Source organism: Periplaneta americana, chromosome 15, assembly GCF_040183065.1.
Source record: "Periplaneta americana isolate PAMFEO1 chromosome 15, P.americana_PAMFEO1_priV1, whole genome shotgun sequence".
NCBI lineage: Eukaryota > Metazoa > Arthropoda > Insecta > Blattodea > Blattidae > Periplaneta > Periplaneta americana.
Genome location: NC_091131.1, coordinates 133,220,585 through 133,240,749, shown reverse-complemented (window position 1 = coordinate 133,240,749; position 20,165 = coordinate 133,220,585). Strand labels below are relative to the sequence as shown.

The 20,165-nt window shown below is 32.4% G+C and overlaps 1 protein-coding gene across 1 annotated transcript in view; it reads left to right on the top strand.

Moving 5' to 3' along the window:
- The first annotated feature begins 2,555 nt into the window (after positions 1-2,555).
- The window catches only part of LOC138715346 (titin homolog), a 91,341-nt gene continuing 73,731 nt past the window's right edge, over positions 2,556-20,165 (top strand). The window contains exon 1 of the mRNA XM_069848164.1: positions 2,556-19,951. Within this exon, the coding sequence (XP_069704265.1) occupies positions 2,846-19,951 (17,106 nt within the window). The 5' untranslated portion in view covers positions 2,556-2,845. The remainder of the gene's footprint in view (positions 19,952-20,165) is intronic.

Genomic DNA, 20,165 nt, shown 5'->3' with positions numbered 1-20,165 from the left:
GGTGCCAGCATATCAGGATGACAAACACTGTAAGTCAAGTACACCAAAACTTAGGAGGTATAAATCTTCTCGTAGGCGAAGGACTGCTGAAATTACTGAGGATATAATGCTAATTGACCAGAATGACTATGGTAAGTCTAATATATTAATGTTTTCAAAATTACACACACAGAAATCATCTTCGATATCCATCCATGAAAGAAATGAAGCTGTTGAAATGACAGAACAGCTGTTGGTAAAAAAAAAGGACAGAAGGTCAGTTTCTCCGAGAAACTTTGTACGAAGTGTTTCGAAAGAAGATAACTATGAAATGAATTCGAGCTCCATATTTTCAGAAAATGTTGCCACAAAAAATAACGAAACAAAATATCTTAAGTCAAATACTTCAAAATGTTCCAAACATAAAATATACAAGAAATATGAACAAGAAACTGGTGCAATAGAAGATATTTGTGAAGACACATTCTCTCTAGATAAGAGAGAGAATAACTCCCATAATTCTTCTTTACAAAATATATCATTGATATATAAATGTGAAAGGGACAAGAAACGTAAAAGTTCAAAAAAAGGACTGTGTTGCAATAAGAAACATTACACATCACAAACTCCAGAATGTTCACATAACAGATCAGGTATGGAAGGTATGTGTAAAACTCGTAAAATATTTGAAATACTACTTGCTGAGAATTATGAGGATCACCAAAGAAAACCTGTTTCTTCCAAACTTCACAGAAAGAAGATGTTATGTAGAGATGAAGAAATTAAAGAAATGACTGAAAATATAACACAAAATTACGAAAATGAATACAAATCAACATTACTATCCCGGTATGAAACTTCAAAAGAATGGAAGCACAAAAGAAATCTCAGTACCAAAATTAATGAAACAGAAGATTTCAATAAACGTAGCAGCTCCTTAACTCCAAAATCATCCAAAGATTGCATAGCAAGAGAACATAAATATAGACCAGTAACTCCAAGTTTATTAGAACTTGGGAAACAAAGTGACTGTGATGGTCAAGGAAATATGACATTTAAAGTTTGTAAAGAATTAAGAAGGAATGGTGGATGCAATGAATGTTCATCTCAAAAACGATCTAGAAAAAGTAGACATGAAAGACAATTAATTCCAGAAATTTATGAAGGTAAATTCTTGAGAAGTCACAATAACAAAGCTGGACCATGTTCAACAGTATCAAACAGAGATTTCGTAGAAAATTTTACATATGAATTTTCTGAGCAATTTGTTGATGTGCCTAACAAATGCAAGAAATCACTTTCCACGAAACCATTAATAAAAACAAGATCAAAGAAATACATGCAAGAAATAAGTGAGCATTCTAAATCACCTAATAGACTGATGGATAGCATAATGTGTGATAGGTGCTACACATTATTATCAAAACCTGTAGAACGAATATCAAAGAAAAAAGTCTACCAACATAATGCTAGAAATTTAATGTCTTCAAGAGTAGTATGTTACCACCATGATAATACAAGCAATGAATTAGCATCATCAAAATTATCTGAAAAAAGTTCAGTAGTATGGTATAAGCATGAAATAAATTTGTCACCTGAATATTTAGAAGATCTAGTAATGAACTTGCATGATAAATTACATGATAGAATGACATCCTTAAAATCTCCTTCAGAAAATACATCAAAGGAACTTAAATATAACAAACAATTGAGTCCTGAAGTGTCAGTGGGGACTGCATTAGATATTGAAAAGGAAGATAAGAATACAACACATTGGTCTCAAGCTACTGTCGACAAACTTATATCAGGAACATTTGAATATAAACATGAAATGTTTGTCTCTCCTCAACCTTCTACACACACATTATCAGGTGAATTGTCTTGTGTGTTCAAAAACACATTATCTACTTCAAAACTTATGAAAAGAGGAACATCTTGTGAGCATAAATCAAGATCAAATAAATTTTCAGCAGATTCTGCAAGATTTATTACTGGAGTTAAAGGAAATCAACTTACTACATATATGGATCCCAAAAAGTTTCCATACAAACGGGAAGAAATGCCATTTTTATCTTCTAATTTTGAGCAACAAATTTCGGAGAATGATGTTACAGTCATACAGTATGTATCTATTAGTCCATCAGACATGTTACCACAAATCAGAAGTAAGAAATGCGACTTAAACTCAATTTCGAAATTTGAACCATCTTCAGAAAGAGAAATTAGAATGCCATCTAAAAGAACAAGAAGCAAATCTAAACCTGAAACTTGTTCATTTCCAGATACTTCTGTAATCGTTAATAAACAATTTCCTCAAAAATATACTCTACCTAAACATGAATCTCCAGAACATTTACAAAAATTAAGCAATTTAGCTTCGAGAGATAATTTTCTTATTCCAATATGTGTTGGGATATGTAACACAGAATACTTAAATGAAGATACTAATGACATTTCTGCAGCTTCAAGAACTAAAAGGAGATGTGTATCCAGACATAATTTAACTCATAATTCTAAACAAGAACTACCTTTTGCAAGGAATTCTTGTACTACTGTTAATTTAGAGGGAAGACAATTCAATAATTCTACGTCTCCACATTGTGGTGAAGCTCTTGAAGAAGAATATACAATTCCAAAGGAACAAATACATAATCAAAAATATAGGTCCACATTCAAATCGGAAACAATAAGAGATTTTAAATTCAAAGAAAAGAGGCACAAGCACAGAAGACTACTTTCTGCAGAATGCTCTGGAAGAGACAGAAGTGAGAACAGCAAAAAATTATTGTCCAATAATGAAAGTGAAGTAGCTCAAAGAAAACACAGATATAGTTCAGTTGTACCTACAAAGAACTCTTCAAAGCAAATGGACACACACAATAAAAAATCATTTTCACCATCAAATATTGTTCAGGAATATATTTCAAGCAAGGCAGTGGGTAGTGCAGAATATTTTGAAAAGGAGGGTTCAGTTATGCATGACAGTAAGACAAAAGGAAGCATTGACAAAGGGAACAATAATAATACTCCAGTTTCTCAGTTTGAAAGTTTATACGAAAATGGCAAAAGTTATTTTATACAGACAAAAAAGAGACATAAAAGACATTATTGTTCTAGTTCTAATCCGAAAATGAAAGAAATTATCAATTTTTCGGGCGTACAATCATCAGATGTAACACAGGAAGAACACAACTTAAACATAAACATATTACAATCAACAGAGCGTATTTCTGACAGAGAAAAAAGTCCTTATACTCCTGAGGAGACTAAGAGTGAATGTTTTAATTTATCTCGTATCACAGAGAAAAGATATTCTGTGGTACTTGATCCTTATGAGAGGAAAAATTCACAACTCAAGGAGAAAGTGTCGCAACTTGAGAATTATAAAGTGAACTTACACATTGGTTTATACAAGCAATACGACAGTGAGTATGAAATGAAGGAAGTAGAACATCAAATAGAACTTGAAAAAGTAGATCAATCTCCCGAATTATTGAATGAATATAAATGTGAAATTAAAAATCGCAGATATCCTGGTTACGAGGTTCACAAGGATGAGGTCTTAGTATTATACAGTGGAGGTTACAGAGCAACTAAGACAAATACATCATATACTGGTAGCCCAACTTCCAGCCGGACTGAAAAAGACATAACGTCAAAAAGCATGGATCAAATGAGTAAATTTAAAGATATAACCAACTTCCCGAAAAAAGAGTTATCTGTAATGCAAGTTACTCAAGAAAATTTGGTCTGTGAACCAGACACATGTATAGAAAATAATCGAAATTTTGCAAGCGACATAAATTGTAATATTGAAACAAGTAACAAAATGGTAGAAGATCTGAAACGTGAAAGAGATGAATGTTCCACAGACAGACAAAATGAAATTATTGTTATAAATAATAGTGGAAGAAAAGAGCATGTCATAATGGAAGATAGCAAAGATGATACACACATTGTTTTAAACGTTACAGACAGAAGGGAGTCATATAAAACTTGCAAAGAAAGCTCATATACTTTACAGTATGGTGGATCAAAATCCTTACATACTTGTACTACTGAGACATATGAGAATCAGTTGCCAGAAGATACGAAAAATAATTTTAATTCTAGTTCACTTAATGAATGCAATTCTCTTGTCAGTAGTGTAAATAGGTCTACTGTCGAAGGTGATTTTCATGAGGAGACAATGCAGAAGATGAATACTGAAGTTAATGAAGATGCGAAGTCTGATGATTATGTACACCAGTATACAACTATTACAACAGAAAATGTACCTCTACAATCCACTAACTTATCATCAGAATCGATACATAATTTTGGGAAGGAGGTTTGTGCTGTTCATGAAAGGGAATATGGAACAAACCAAAGTGCCAAACTATACGAGACAGAATCTGTCTGTCCTGTAGGCAATGCTGTTCAATTGGGAACATATTTTACTAAATCAGTCGTGTCTGTGAATCAAGAAGTTGATTCCTTTACTAAATCAACAAACAAAAAAGAACAACTGAAATCAGTTAACGAACTGTTACAAAGTACTAGTTCACTTGAACAAACACATGAAAATAACATTATAACAAAATTCCCAATTAGTAATTTACAATGTGCAATGTTAAGAATGTGTGGTAGTGAAAGTAATACTTCTCCAACTATAACTAAAAATGCTTTCGAATTTTCAAATGAGATGATTAACAACATTTATTCATCATGTTTATCAACAAATACGCTCTCTTTATCTGGTAACAGTGATAACATTGTAATGTCAGTAGATTTTGATAGAACGGAATCATGTGTTAAAAACTGTGGAAACCTTATTTTAGAGAATGATATGTCATCAGAAAATCATTCAGAAATCAGTGGATTACATTCCACTGCAAAACAAAATAATGATACTGTCTCTGTGTGTAAGGAGTCAAAAAGTAGTCAAATCAAAGAGAATTTCCAATTATGGTTGAATACTGAGAATAAAACCGAGATCTTTTCTGTTCAAGATAAACCATTTTTATCATTAATACCATGTGTTTCTAAGAGTTATATAAATAACAAAGATAATATTGTCACTAATGGTGCGTTATCTAGTTCTTTATGTGAAGAAAATGTTGTAGATGCCTCAAATGCAAATATTAATATGAAGGGTTTGAACTCATATATTGCATCAGAAACTGAAGTTAATCGAATTATAAAAATGCAAGAGGTAATTGAAAACTCTTGCAGAAAAATTTTTGAACACTTTCTATTAGTGACAAGAAGAGTGTTTTTAGGAAGAGATCAGATATCAGACATGAATACAAGATCGAAAATCTTAATGACTTCTTTTAGGGAGAGAATATTCAATGATATTACTGGTACTAGTTTAAAAGTTGATGATCGAGAAGAAATAAAAGCGCAGAAGAGTTTCTCACAATTTTTAAAAGACCCTGACTTTTTCTATACAAGTGGGGAATCAAAAGACATCTTGTCTGAAGCAAGCTTGAAGTTGAGTAATGTTTTCAATATACAAGACAATATGGGTAGTTTAAACGTAGGTTATATAGGAAAGTCAGGTGAAGACATATCAACATCAGAAAGAAAAGAAAGTAGAAGTCTTGCAGGTTCGTCTGCAGTACACACACTGTCCTCATGTCATGAAGATGATACACATGGGCAATTTCATGTCTCTCTAACTTTAGATAAGAAAGATACCGTGAAATACTCAAAAAACAATGATAGTTCTAATTTCTTGGAAAATTCTGATGTTCCAGAAAGTAATTTAAATCCTATGAAATACTGCACTGGTAACACTACAAATAAAAATGTAGTTAATAATAAAAAATGTAAAAAACGTGATGATGAAAATAAAAATTATAGGCCTAACAGGAAAAATAGCAATACAAGACGTCTGGTAAAGAATATATCTGCGATATCTCATTGCAGAACAAGTAACCAAGGTATTTTAAAAAATAAAATAATTACAAATAAGGTGGCACAAATAAGTGAAATTAAAAAGAAGTCTCAGACCACTTCTGAAGGTAGATTGTTACATTCTGCAGTCAATAATAATAATAATATGAACACTTCCACAGCAGAAAACTGTAAGAATAAAGAAGAAAGATCTGAAGAATTAAATTCAAATAGGGCAAAGTTCCCATTTTCATTGAAGCGTGAAACTGTTGTCATGAATGTTCAAGTTAAGGATAGGTCAGTGAAAGAAGAAATTTCCACAAGAAACATCAAAAAAGAGGAAAGTGATATTCCAGATACTGTTCCTAAAGGAAGTGATATTAGCATTCATACTGATTCAGTGAAGGATGAAATTAATCAAAAGAAAAACCTTTCTCATGAAAAAAAAATAAATTCTAAATTCTCACAACAGAAGGAGAATAATATGATCACCGAGAAAGAAATTCAAACTGTAAATAAAAATACGTTAATTTCAAAAGGTTATGCTCCTCTCAAAACAGTAACTAAACACACTTCTAACTCTCCTCAACAGAATAAGAATAACACGACTAAAGGAAAAGAAATTCAAAGTGCAAACAAAAATACATTTATCCCAAAAAAAGCCTACACATCTTACCACACCACAAGCAAGCAATCATCCAATCTGACTCTCAATACTAACAATTTAAAATGCAAACATTCAAGAGAAGCTGTCTGTTCAAACTTAAAAATTGAGGAAGTTTCTGTTAGACCATATAAGAGTAAAATTTCAGTTTATTCTACTTTTGGAAAGAATAAGGATTCTGAAAAATGTGTAAAAAAGTTAAACAATATTGCAAGAGGAAATTTGAAGCAGTTTGAAAGTAATAAAAAGCCGCAACTTAAAGATTTAACAGAAAGAAGTAATAAATATGTAGAAGTTCATAAGACAAGACTTTCAACAGTTAAAGTAGGAACAAAACCTGGGGTACAGCAATTAAATAAAGAGAGAAAAGAACTGAAATCTCAACAAAACGGCTCCAGTTATAAAATAAGAGACATATCATCATATGAAAAATCTGCAGCTACGGAAAATTCCGAAGTTTGTAATGATAAAAATGAAGCAAAAAAAGTTGAAGCTGTAGAAAAGAAATTTCTCATGATGAGAAAAAATATTTTAAATGTGAAACAAAAGCAAATGTTTCATTCTGATGTGGCAAAGGAGAAGAGAACCGTGAAAAAGAAAGGAAAAGAAATTAAGACATCTTCAAGAGATTCTGTTTCCACTGAGGTACAGGAATTTATGTCAAAGGAAGGGGAAGACATTGAAACAGCGTCAAATGCTTCTACTTCCAAAGTAGGAAAAAAATTAACGTTAAAGAAGACAGAAGAAATTAAAATATCACCAAAAGATGCTGCTTTCAAAGTGCTAGAGGAATTCACTTCAAAAAAACAAGAAAAAAATACATCGCCAAATGATTCTGTTTCTCAAGTGGTGGAAGTGGTAGTCAAATCCACGTTAAAAAGAGGGTTACAAATTAAAACATCTCTAAAGTCGCCTGCTTCTGAAGTACTAAAGAAATCTTCACGTAAGAAACCCTTACAAACTAATGTTCTGAAACCTAAAGAAGATGAAAAAATATTTCCACAGAATGCAGAAGGTTCAAAACTAATTTCTATAATGGAAGAAAACTGTAATTGCAATCCTAATAATATTGACAAAATTGAGAACACAGATGTAAATATTCTGCCAACTGAACATGTAATGGAAAGACAAGAATCTAAAAATGAAGAAAAAGAGTCTTTTTCAATTTTCGAGAAACAGAGTAAATCAGAATTAAAAAGCGAAATTTTAAATTCATACAAAGAAAATAAGAGTATTTCCTCTGACCAGAAGAGTACTTCAAGTGAAAATAAATTAATTTCAAGACGAAATAGCAGACTAAGTGGAGTAAAAAGTATTATGGCAGTTAAGGAAGAAGGTATAACAACAAAAACATCAGAATATAACAAACAACTTGATAAACTGGCAGATACTACTACCACATATATGGCAAATGATGAAAGCAAATTAGATATGAAGAATAATTCTTTACGTTCGGTACTAGTTACTGAACAAGACAGTAGTAAACACATTGCTGCAGGAAAAAAAATATCGACAGAAGAAATTGGCCCCAATGAAAAAAAATGTGAGGATTTGAATTATGCTGAAGAAAAGTTTGATCCAGAACCCCATATTAAAAAAATGACTATGTCAGATTCAAATTCAAGTAATGGAAAAGAAGAATTGAATAACACAGGGGCTAGTCTTTCACACTATTTAAACTCCAATGAAGAGAATAATTCTAATAGAGAAGATAATGTGCAGTCAATAGAAGACGAGATTCAGTTGAATGAATCTAGTTTTAGTAGCAAAAGTAATGATGATTCAAAGGAGAAGTCATTAATAGATCAGAAGGAACGTGATGAATCTTATGTGCACAATAAATATGCAGAGAAATGTGGTACTAAATATTTGCAACAAGAAATGAAAAGTGAGCAACTAGTAATGGATTCGGACACTTTGAACTATTCACAGGCACAGAGAGAATCTCCATCTACAACAAAGAATTTACATCTTACAGAAAAGAAGTGTCATGTTTTCCAGTCAAGGAGCAAGGAGAAAAAGTTAGAAGAACGATTATGTCAAAGATTAAGTTTTGCAGAAGCTAAGGAACGTAGTTTTGCTGAGAAATCTGCTTCAGAAATTATGTCATCTGATTTAGAAAATAAAGTGAGTGATAAATCAGTCAATTCTGTTAAAGAAGAACATCAGTACCAATATACAAATACGGAACCATTAGGATATGTTACTAATAAAGTGTCCAATTTCGAAACAATAGTACCCGAATCAGAGAAGAAATTGAGTGATGAATCAATCAGTTCTGCAAAATTGGAATCCAGTGTTATAGCAGAAACGTCAGCTGTAATTGTAAGTCCTAATTCAGAGACCATTGCCATACAACCTATTGAAGAAAAGGGAACAGCAGTACTTGAAGTGAAGCTAGATAAAAGGAAAATGCATAAAAATGAACATAACACATATACGAAAACAAAAGCATTTGTATCCAGTAAGGAAACTTATTCCGATGTAATATCTGAGTCAGAAAATAAAATGACTGAAAAATCACTCATATCAGCTAGGCAGGAGGAAATCTGCTTCTGCGCCAAAAACCAAATTTCAGCTGAAGTTGTAGCTTATGAAGTAATTTCAAAACAAAATTTTGAAGATGTTGAAAAGAAGATAGATTATAACTGTATTTGTTGTCAATGTCTTAGGCAAAAGCAAGAAGTTAGAGATACTAACAAATTAATGTTAGACTATAATAGAGGACCTGATTCTGAAGTAATAATATCTAAATCAGACAGAAAAGAGTGTAGAAGTTTCATTGGCTCTGTAGACGAAGTAGAAACCTATGTTAAACAAATTTTGGATGGAATTTTAAGTGATTGTCTTAGAGAGGCTTCAAAAAAAGTTTCTGAAGAAATGAAGGCCACCGCAAGTGTGGAAGAGGACATAGACTTAAACTCGGTAAATTGTGAATCCATTGAGGAAAATCGAGAAACGAGTATTGGACAATTAATATTAGAGTCTAAGAACGAATCTGATTCTAAAGCAACAGTATCTGATTCTAAGGCAATATCTGATTCAGACGGAAATGAGAGTAGTAGTTTCATTAATCATACAGACGAAATGGAATTCTATGTTAAAGAACAAATTTTAGATAAAATTTTAAGTGATGGTCTTCAGACATCAAAACAAGTTGCTAAAGAAATGGATACTGCAGTACATATTGAAAGAAAGGCTGATTTCGACCTTATTCAATGTCAAAGTATTGAGGAAATGCAAGGGAACACAAGTATTGCCCAATTAATATTGGATTCTAAGAAAGAAACTAATTCCAAAACAACTGAATCTGATTCAAACGAAACAGTGAGTGCTACTTCAATTGAATATGTATATGAAATGAAGTCATCTGTTAAAGACCAAACTTCAGACAGAACTGTAAGCAATGAGCCTGAAAACTCAACACAAAATGTTCACAGTTGTTTCTGTTGTAAACATGTTGAGAGAAAGAAAGAATTTATAAGTACTGATCAGTTAACGTTACATTCTAATATAGAACCTAATGTTAAAGTAAATGTATCTGATTTAGACAAACAAATTACTACAATTTCGATTAAACCTGTAGAATCCTATGATAAAGAACAAATTTTAGATAAAAGTTTAAGTGCTGAACCTGAAGATATTTCAACACAAGATATTGAAGAAATGGATGTTGTGAAATTAATGGAAAAGAAACCAGATGGCAGTCACATTTGTTTTTGTTCTAAACGTACTGAGAGAATGCAAGAACATACAAGTATGCAACAATTAACATTACATCCTGATAAAGAACCTGATTTTAAATCATCTTTGTGTGCTGTAGACAGACAAATGAGTACCGGTACCAGTTCGACTGATTCTGTAGACAAGACAGAATCCTATGATAAAGCACTAATCTTAGATAAAAATTTAAATGCTGAACCTGAAATATCTTCAACACAACATTTTGCGAAATTTGATGCTAATGAAGAAACCGATTTTAAATCAGCCTTGTATGAGTTAGACAAACAAATGAGTACCAGTTCGATTGAATCTGTAGACGAAGTGGAATCCTATCATAAAGCACAAATTTCAGATGAAAGTTCAAATACTGAACCTGAAAAAACTTCAACAGAACATGTTGCAAAATTAGTGGAAAAGAAACCAGATGACAGTCACATTTGTTTTTGTTCTAAACATATTGAGAGAATGCAAGAACACACAAGTACCGGTATGCAACAATTAACATTACATGCTGATAAAGAACCTGATTTTAAATCAGCTTTGTGTGCGGTAGACAAAAAATTGAGTACCAGTATCAGTTCGACTGAATCTGTAGACAAGACAGAATCCTATGATAAAGCACAAATCCTAGATAAAAATTTACATGCTGAGCCTGAAAAATCTTCAGCTCAAGATTTTGCGAAATTTGATGCTAATAAAGAACTTGATTTTAAATCAGCGTTGTATGAGTTAGACAAACAAATGAGTACCAGTTCGACTGAATCTGTAGACGAAGTGGAATCACAAATTTTAGATAAAAGTTTAAATACTGAACCTGAAAAAACTTCAACAGAAGATATTGCAAAGTTACTGGAAAAGAAGCCAGATGACAGTCACATTTGTTTTTGTTCTAAATGTATTGAGACAATGCAAGAACATACAAGTATACAACAATTAACATTACATGCTGATAAAGAACCTGATTTTAAATCAGCTTTGTGTGCGGTAGATAGACAAATGAGTACCAGTACCAGTTCAACTGAATCTGTAGACAAGAGAGAATCCTATGATAAAGCACAAATTTTAGATAAAAATTTAAATGCTGAACCTGAAAAATCTTCAACACAAGATTTTGTGAAATTTGATGCTAATGAAGAACTTGATTTTAAATCAGCCTTGTATGAGTTAGACAAACAAATGAGTACCACTTCGACTGAATCTGTAGACGAAGTGGAATCCTATGTTAAAGCACAAATTTTAGATAAAAGTTTAAATACTGAACCTGAAAAAACGTCAGCAGAAGATGTTGCAAAATTAGTGGAAAAGAAACCAGATGACAGTCACATTTGTTTTTGTTCTAAACGTACTGAGAGAATGCAAGAACATACAAGTATGCAACAATTAACATTACATCCTGATAAAGAACCTGATTTTAAATCAGCTTTGTGTGCGGTAGACAAACAAATGAGTACCGGTATCAGTTCGACTGAATCTGTAGACAAGACAGAATCCTATGATAAAGCACAAATCCTAGATAAAAATTTACATGCTGAGCCTGAAAAATCTTCAACACAAGATTTTGCGAAATTTGATGCTAATAAACAACATGATTTTAAATCAACATTTTATGAGTTAGACAAACAAATGAGTACCACTTCGACTGAATCTGTAGACGAAGTGGAATCCTATGTTAAAGCACAAATTTTAGATAAAAGTTTAAATACTGAACCTGAAAAAACGTCAGCAGAAGATGTTGCAAAATTAGTGGAAAAGAAACCAGATGACAGTCACGTTTGTTTTTGTTCTAAACGTACTGAGAGAATGCAAGAACATACAAGTATGCAACAATTAACATTACATCCTGATAAAGAACCTGATTTTAAATCAGCTTTGTGTGCGGTAGACAAACAAATGAGTACCGGTATCAGTTCGACTGAATCTGTAGACAAGACAGAATCCTATGATAAAGCACAAATCCTAGATAAAAATTTACATGCTGAGCCTGAAAAATCTTCAACACAAGATTTTGCGAAATTTGATGCTAATAAACAACATGATTTTAAATCAACATTTTATGAGTTAGACAAACAAATGACCATCAGTTCAACTGACTCTGTAAATGAAGTGGAATCCTATGATAAAGCACAGATTTTAGATAAAAGTTCAAATACTGAACCTGAAAAAACTTCAGCACAAGATGTTGCGAAATTAGTGGAAAAGAAACCAGATGACAGTCACATTTGTGTTTGTTCTAAACGTATTGAGAGAATGCAAGAACACACAAGTATGCTACAATTAACATTATATGCTGATAAAGAACCTGATTTTAAATCAGCTTTGTGTGAAGTAGACAGACAAATGAGTTCCGGTACCAGTTCGACTGAATCTGTAGACAAGACAGAATCCTATGATAAAGCACAGATCTTAGATAAAAATTTAAATGTTGTACCTGAAAAATCTTCAGCACAAGATTTTGCTAAATTTGATGCTAATGAAGAATCTGATTTCAAATCAGCCTTGTATGAGTTAGACAAACAAATGAGTACCAGTTCGACTGAATCTGTAGACGAAGTGGAATCCTATGATAAAAAATCACAAATTCCGGAAAAAAGTTCAAATACTGAACCTGAAAAAACTTCAGTGGAAAAGAAACCAGGTGACAGTAACATTTGTTTTTGTTCTAAACGTACTGAGAGAATGCAAGAACACACAAGTATGCAACAATTAACATTATATGCTGATAAAAAACCTGATTTTAAATCAGCTTTGTGTGAGGTAGACAGACAAATGAGTACCTGTACCAGTTCAACTGAATCTGTAGACAAGAGAGAATCCTATGATAAAGCACTAATCTTAGATAAAAATTTAAATGCTGAACCTGAAAAATCTTCAACACAAGATTTTGCGAAATTTGATGCTAATAAAGAACTTGATTTTAAATCAGCCTTGTATGAGTTAGACAAACAAATGAGTACCACTTCGACTGAATCTGTAGACGAAGTGGAATCCTATGTTAAAGCACAAATTTTAGATAAAAGTTTAAATACTGAACCTGAAAAAACGTCAGCAGAAGATGTTGCAAAATTAGTGGAAAAGAAACCAGATGACAGTCACATTTGTTTTTGTTTTAAACATATTGAGAGAATGCAAGAACACAGAAGTACCGGTATGCAACAATTAACATTACATGCTGATAAAGAACCTGATTTTAAATCAACTTTGTGTCCTGTAGACAGACAAATGTGTACCAGTACCAGTTCGACTCAATCTGTAGACAAGAGAGAATCCTATGATAAAGAACAAATCTTAGATAAAAATTTAAATGCTGAACCTGAAAAATCTTCAACGCAAGATTTTGCGAAATTTGATACTAATAAAGAACATGATTTTAAATCAACATTTTATGAGTTAGACAAACAAATGAGTACCAGTTCAACTGACTCTGTAAACGAAGTGGAATTCTATGATAAAGCACAAATTCTAGATAAAAGTTTAAATACTGAATCTGAAAAAAATTCAGCACAAGATGTTGCGAAATTAGTGGAAAAGAAACCAGATGACAGTCACATTTGTTTTTGTTCTAAACGTACTGAGAGAATGCAAGAACACATAAGTATGCGACAATTAACATTACATGCTGCTAAAGAACCTGATTTTAAATCAGCTTTATGTGCAGTTGACAGACAAATGAGTACCAGTACCAGTTCGACTGAATCTGTAGACAAGACAGAATCCTATGATAAAACACAAATCTTAGATAAAATTTTAAGTGCTGAACCTGAAAAATCTTCAACACAAGATTTTGCGAAATTTGATGGTAATGAAGAACCTGATTTTAAATCAGCCTTGTATGAGTTAGATAAACAAATGAGTACCAGTTCGACTGAATCTGTAGACGAAGTGGAAGCCTATGATAAAAAAGCACAAATCCCAGATGAAAGTTCAAATACTGAACCTGAAAAAACTTCAGTGGAAAAGAAACCGGATGACAGTCACATTTGTTTTTGTTCTAAATGTATTGAGAGAATGCAAGAACACACAAGTATGCAACAATTGACATTAATTGCTGATAAAGAACCTGTTTTTAAATCAGCTTTGTGTGCAGTAGACATACAAATGAGTACCAGTACCAGTTCGACTGAATCTGTAGACAAGAGAGAATCCTATGATAAAACACAAATCTTAGATAAACATTTAAATGCTGAACCTGAAAAATCTTCAACACAAGATTTTGCGAAATTTGATGCTAATAAAGAACTTGATTTCAAATCAGCCTTCTATGAGTTAGACAAACAAATGAGTACCACTTCGACTGAATCTGTAGACGAAGTGGAATCCTATGTTAAAGCACAAATTTTAGATAAAAGTTTAAATACTGAACCTGAAAAAACGTCAGCAGAAGATGTTGCAAAATTAGTGGAAAAGAAACCAGATGACAGTCACATTTGTTTTTGTTTTAAACATATTGAGAGAATGCAAGAACACAGAAGTACCGGTATGCAACAATTAACATTACATGCTGATAAAGAACCTGATTTTAAATCAGCTTTGTGTGCTGTAGACAGACAAATGAGTACCAGTACCAGTTCGACTGAATCTGTAGACAAGAGAGAATCCTATGATAAAGAACAAATCTTAAATAAAAATTTAAATGCTGAACCTGAAAAATCTTCAACACAAGATTTTGCGAAATTTGATGCTAATAAAGAACATGATTTTAAATCAACCTTTTATGAGTTAGACAAACAAATGAGTACCAGTTCAACTGACTCTGTAGACGAAGTGGAATCCTATGATAAAGCACAAATTTTAGATAAAAGTTTAAATACTGAATCTGAAAAAACTTCAGCACAAGATGTTGCGAAATCAGTGGAAAAGAAACCAGATGACAGTCACATTTGTTTTTGTTCTAAACGTACTGAGAGAATGCAAGAACACATAAGTATGCGACAATTAACATTACATGCTGCTAAAGAACCAAATTTTAAATCAGCTTTATGTGCAGGAGACAGACAAATGAGTACCAGTACCAGTTCGACTGAATCTGTAGACAAGACAGAATCCAATGATAAAACACAAATCTTAGATAAAAATTTAAATGCTGAACCTGAAAAATCTTCAGCACAAGATTTTGCGAAATTTGATGCTAATGAAGAACTTGATTTTAAATCAGCCTTGTATGAGTTAGATAAACAAATGAGTACCAGTTCGACTGAATCTGTAGACGAAGTGGAATCCTATGATGAAAAAGCACAAATTCCAGATGAAAGTTCAAATACTGAACCTGAAAAAACTTCAGTGGAAAAGAAACCGGATGACAGTCACATTTGTTTTTGTTCTAAATGTATTGAGAGAATGCAAGAACACACAAGTATGCAACAATTGACATTAATTGCTGATAAAGAACCTGATTTTAAATCAGCTTTGTGTGCAGTAGACATACAAATGAGTACCAGTACCAGTTCGATTGAATCTGTAGACAAGAGAGAATCCTATAATAAAGCACAAATCTTAGATAAAAATTTAAATGCTGAACCTGAAAAATCTTCAACACAAGATTTTGCGAAATTTGATGCTAATGAGGAACCTGATTTTAAATCAGCTTTGAATGAGTTAGACAAACAAATGGTTACCAGTTCGACTGAATCTGTAGACGAAGTGGAATCCTATGATAAAACACAAATTTTAGATAAAAGTTTAAATACTGAACCTGAAAAAATTTCAGCAGATGATGTTGCGAAATTAGTGGAAAAGAAACCAGATGACAGTCACATTTGTTTTTGTTCTAAAGGTATTGAGAGAATGCAAGAACACACAAGTATGGAACAATTCACATTAGATTTTAATAAAGTACCCAATTTTAAACCAGCGTTGTGTGATATAGACAAACAAATTAGTACTATTTTTACTGAATCTGTAGATGAAGTGGAATTCTATGATAAAGAACGAATTTTAAGTAAAACTATAAGTGTTGGTTATGGAGAAACTGGAAAACAAGTTGTTGGGGAAATAATGATTGCAAAATTAAGTGGAGAGAAAAGAAAGGAGAAACATATTTGTTGTAAATGTGTTGAGGGAAAACGGGACTATGAGGACACAACACCATTAGTACCTCATTTTAAAATACGACTCGATTCTGAGGCCAAATTATCTGATTCAGAGAAGCAGTTGAGTGATAAATCAATCAGTTTTGTTGATAAATCAGATCTTTATGTTGAGGAACAAATTTCAGACGAAATTGAAAATGGTTCAGGGAGAACTTTCAATGGAGGCTTTAAAGTAAAAGGTACTGAAATTCCTATAGATAACAACGTTGATAGTGTTTGCAAAACGGACGACCATGAAAACATAGATAAAGAAGCAGTAGATGAATATTGTAAATTTTTAAAAGAAGACGGAAATACAGATACTGGTACCTGTACTGAAATTAGTGACATTCCTGAAGGACCTGGAGATATTGTACCAGAAATGATTACACATATTGTGAAATCAGATTTTTGTGTGTGTTGTGACTGCAAGAATAAAATACAAAATCAACAAAAGACCGTATACATTCATTGTCAAAGTGAAAAGTCCCCTGCTGAAAATGAAATGAGTGATGCAGAAATGGTTTTGAACAAATCAAATATACATTGCAAAAGAATGATACACCAACAAGAAAGAAGAATAGAGTCAGTACAAGAGTTAAATAAAGAAGAAATAGTAAAAGAAGACATTATTCCTACTGTCAAACAAACTACACATTATATAGAAGATGTAATTCTTCATGAAGGAATTAGAAAACAGGCCCTTCAGATGGGTTTGGATATTTTAAACATGTCTTTAGAAAGTCCTTTAGAAGTTCTTTCAGAAAGTTCTTTAAAATCTCCTTCAGAAAGTCCTTTAGAAACTTCTTTAGAAGTACCTTCAAAAAGTTCTTTAAAAATTCCTTTAGAAATTCCTTCAGAAAGTCGTTTAGAAAGTTTTAGTACTTCAAGCAGTGAAGCAGAGTATGGGTGCATATGCTCTCCTACAGCAAGTATTGGGGAGGAAGAGGAGGAAGAAGGTGAAGAGGATGAATCGGAATCATCTTTATCTTCTAGTGAATTAGAATTCCTTCTTGAAAATAAAAATGCAGAGGGACAGCAAAGAATTCATATTGGTGAAAGAGGCAGATCTGGTTTAAGTAGCCAAGTAAAATATTCAGAAATATCATCATCTGAAGATAGAAGTAAAACACCGTCACAATTTGCAGTACATTATGCACAAATTCGTAATCCTCACATATCATTTCAAGTATTTCCTTCAGATTCGTCCACAAATTATTACAAATATTTACCTGCAGAAACGAAGTATTATCCAATAAATGCTGCAGTGGGCTCTATCCCCGAAGAAAAGGAAAAAGACATTCCATTTGCAACTCATGAAAACAATAGATATAATTCAACTCCATTGAAATCAGCTGTTGATTATAAGCAAGAAAATAGTGAAGGAAATGAGTTAATATATAGCACCCGAACTCCAGAGATCATAAACCACAGTGATTTGTCAATGAATCGTGATAATGAAAATAATATTACATTCGCTTTAAATCGTGTAGGTGGAACAGAAACTTCACAAAAATATTCAACAGTAAAAACTAATCACAAATCTGACGATAATGCATTAATAAATCCGAATAACGTCCGTAATTGGCCAGAAATTAACAAATATTTCGTTTTTACTGCAACACCAGATACAATCGACGTAAGTAACAAAGAGAAACAACATAAATCTGTTACAAGTTCAGTTTTCAATAATTCAAGAGCTATTGAATGTGGATTAGGATTTTATAAATTAACACGAGAGGGATTCAAGTTTGTGTCTGGTGGCATTGAAGAGCCTATTGATGAAAAAGAGAAGAATCTTCTCTCCACTTCGTCAGCTGAAATAGATACATGTCTGTTACCAGAATATACTGATGAGGGAATATCAGACACTGATCCTGAAACAGGGTTTCCAGTAAGTGACGAGAAAGTTTCAAGAAAAGCTGCATCAGATATAGAATCGCAAAATAGATCGACAGAAGGAGCTGTTCTCCCACCAGAAATTCATGATGATTTAGTACATACCATGCATGAATCTGAACTAGAAGTTGATGATGAACAAAGTCAATACAAATGGTTAGTCATTAAAGGTCAATGTGCACTTCAGAAAGGAGATGGAAATGTAAAAATCATACCTAAAGATGTTTTGGGTCTCATAGAAAATTTTCTTATCACTTCAAGTGATAGAGTGCTAGATAAACGTGAAGAAGTTTATAATCGAGTCAAAGAAATAGTACTTACAGATCTAAAAGGAAAATCTCTTGCAATTACACAAACTAGTGATTTAGCACATGTGGAACCATCTGCCTTAAAATCTAAAGATGATTTTCATAAAACACTAATTGGAACACATGACAGATATATAGAGTATACAAGTGATAGCAATGAGGTGGATGAATTTGACGAACATTACAAGCCTCATATTATTGAAAAAAATTATGAGGTTGATGAAGCAAGTATGTCAGAAGATTCAGAAGTGATAGCAATCCAATACAGACAGCACCTTTCGGAAGGCACTGCATCCACAAGTGCCTTGATGAGTATGAAATTTGATAGTGAAGGAGAACTTCTTAATGATAATGAAATTGATAAAAAAGATGTTGGATATGAGTTAGATGGGGAAGAAAATATTCAGTTAAGAGAGAAAGTTGCATTTCATGAATTTTCACATGAAGAATTTACTTCCTCATCAGACGAAGAAGAAGAAGAAGAAGAAGAAGAAGAAGAAGAAGAAGAAGAATTATCTATGGAAGAAAATGTCTCAGTAGAAGGAAATGAAGAACGTCAAGAAATTAAATCGAAATCTCCGAAAAAAGAATCCAGTTTTTTGTCACTTGAAAAATATGAGCAAAAATCCTCAGAAGATGTCGAAGAAGAAAAAGAAAGTGCTTTGGGAGAAGAAAAAAACAGTTGTGAGGAAACTAAATCAGAATTCTTGAGAAGTTCATGTATACCATTAGGGAAACAATTGCCTTTTCGAAAAACAGAACTTCCGAAGAAAGAAGACGGATGTGACAAATACAAAGAAGGATCTTCAGACAAATTAAATGTTCGATCAGGTGCCAAAGAATCCTCTGATGATAAAGAAGAAAGATCTTCATCTCCTTACGATGCATCAAAATCATCTACAGTTATTAATGCCAATAAAGAAAAAACAACTTCACTGAAAGAACCCTTAGAGGAATCAAATTTAGTAATTTATAAACGAGGGAAAGCATATCTACAGTTATCTTCGCAAGAAAGATTATTAATATTAGATACCACAGAAATGATTGCAAAGCCAATATCTACTAATATAGAATCTCAACAAAAAGAAAAATGTGATGGTTCTTCTTCCGCAATATCTAATTCACTGTTCTTGAAATGTGCTGATAGTATAGAATTTGAAAATACGAAAAGAATTCAAAATGACGTCTCATTACATGAAGCAGAACTAGTTCCTAGAACAGTTAAAAGAAAAAAAGAAAAACAAAATTATAAATGTGGATTCTTTTCAAAAATAAAAATTTACTTCACTAAAAAGAAAGAGACTAAAGCTCGTCTTAAAAAGGAAGATAATCATCAAGAAGAAGTTCATGACATCATGGTTCCGAGAACGAATACCCGAATTGACAGTTCAGACGCAAAGTACATTGACAGAGAGCAGGAGGATAAATTTACGGTAGGTATACACAATTAAATATGTTTTGTTGTTCATTTTTAATGCTTTTGACTGTAGAAATCATTAAGTGATCGTAAAGTTCTCAAAGAAGAAATAAGCTATTTGGGATAATTTTCTAGAATTATTTAGTGAAACAGAGGAAACCCTTGAAAAATTATACCTAGTTGAAATAACTAGTCTTGGGAATCAAACCCTGGACTTCGCTAATACAAAT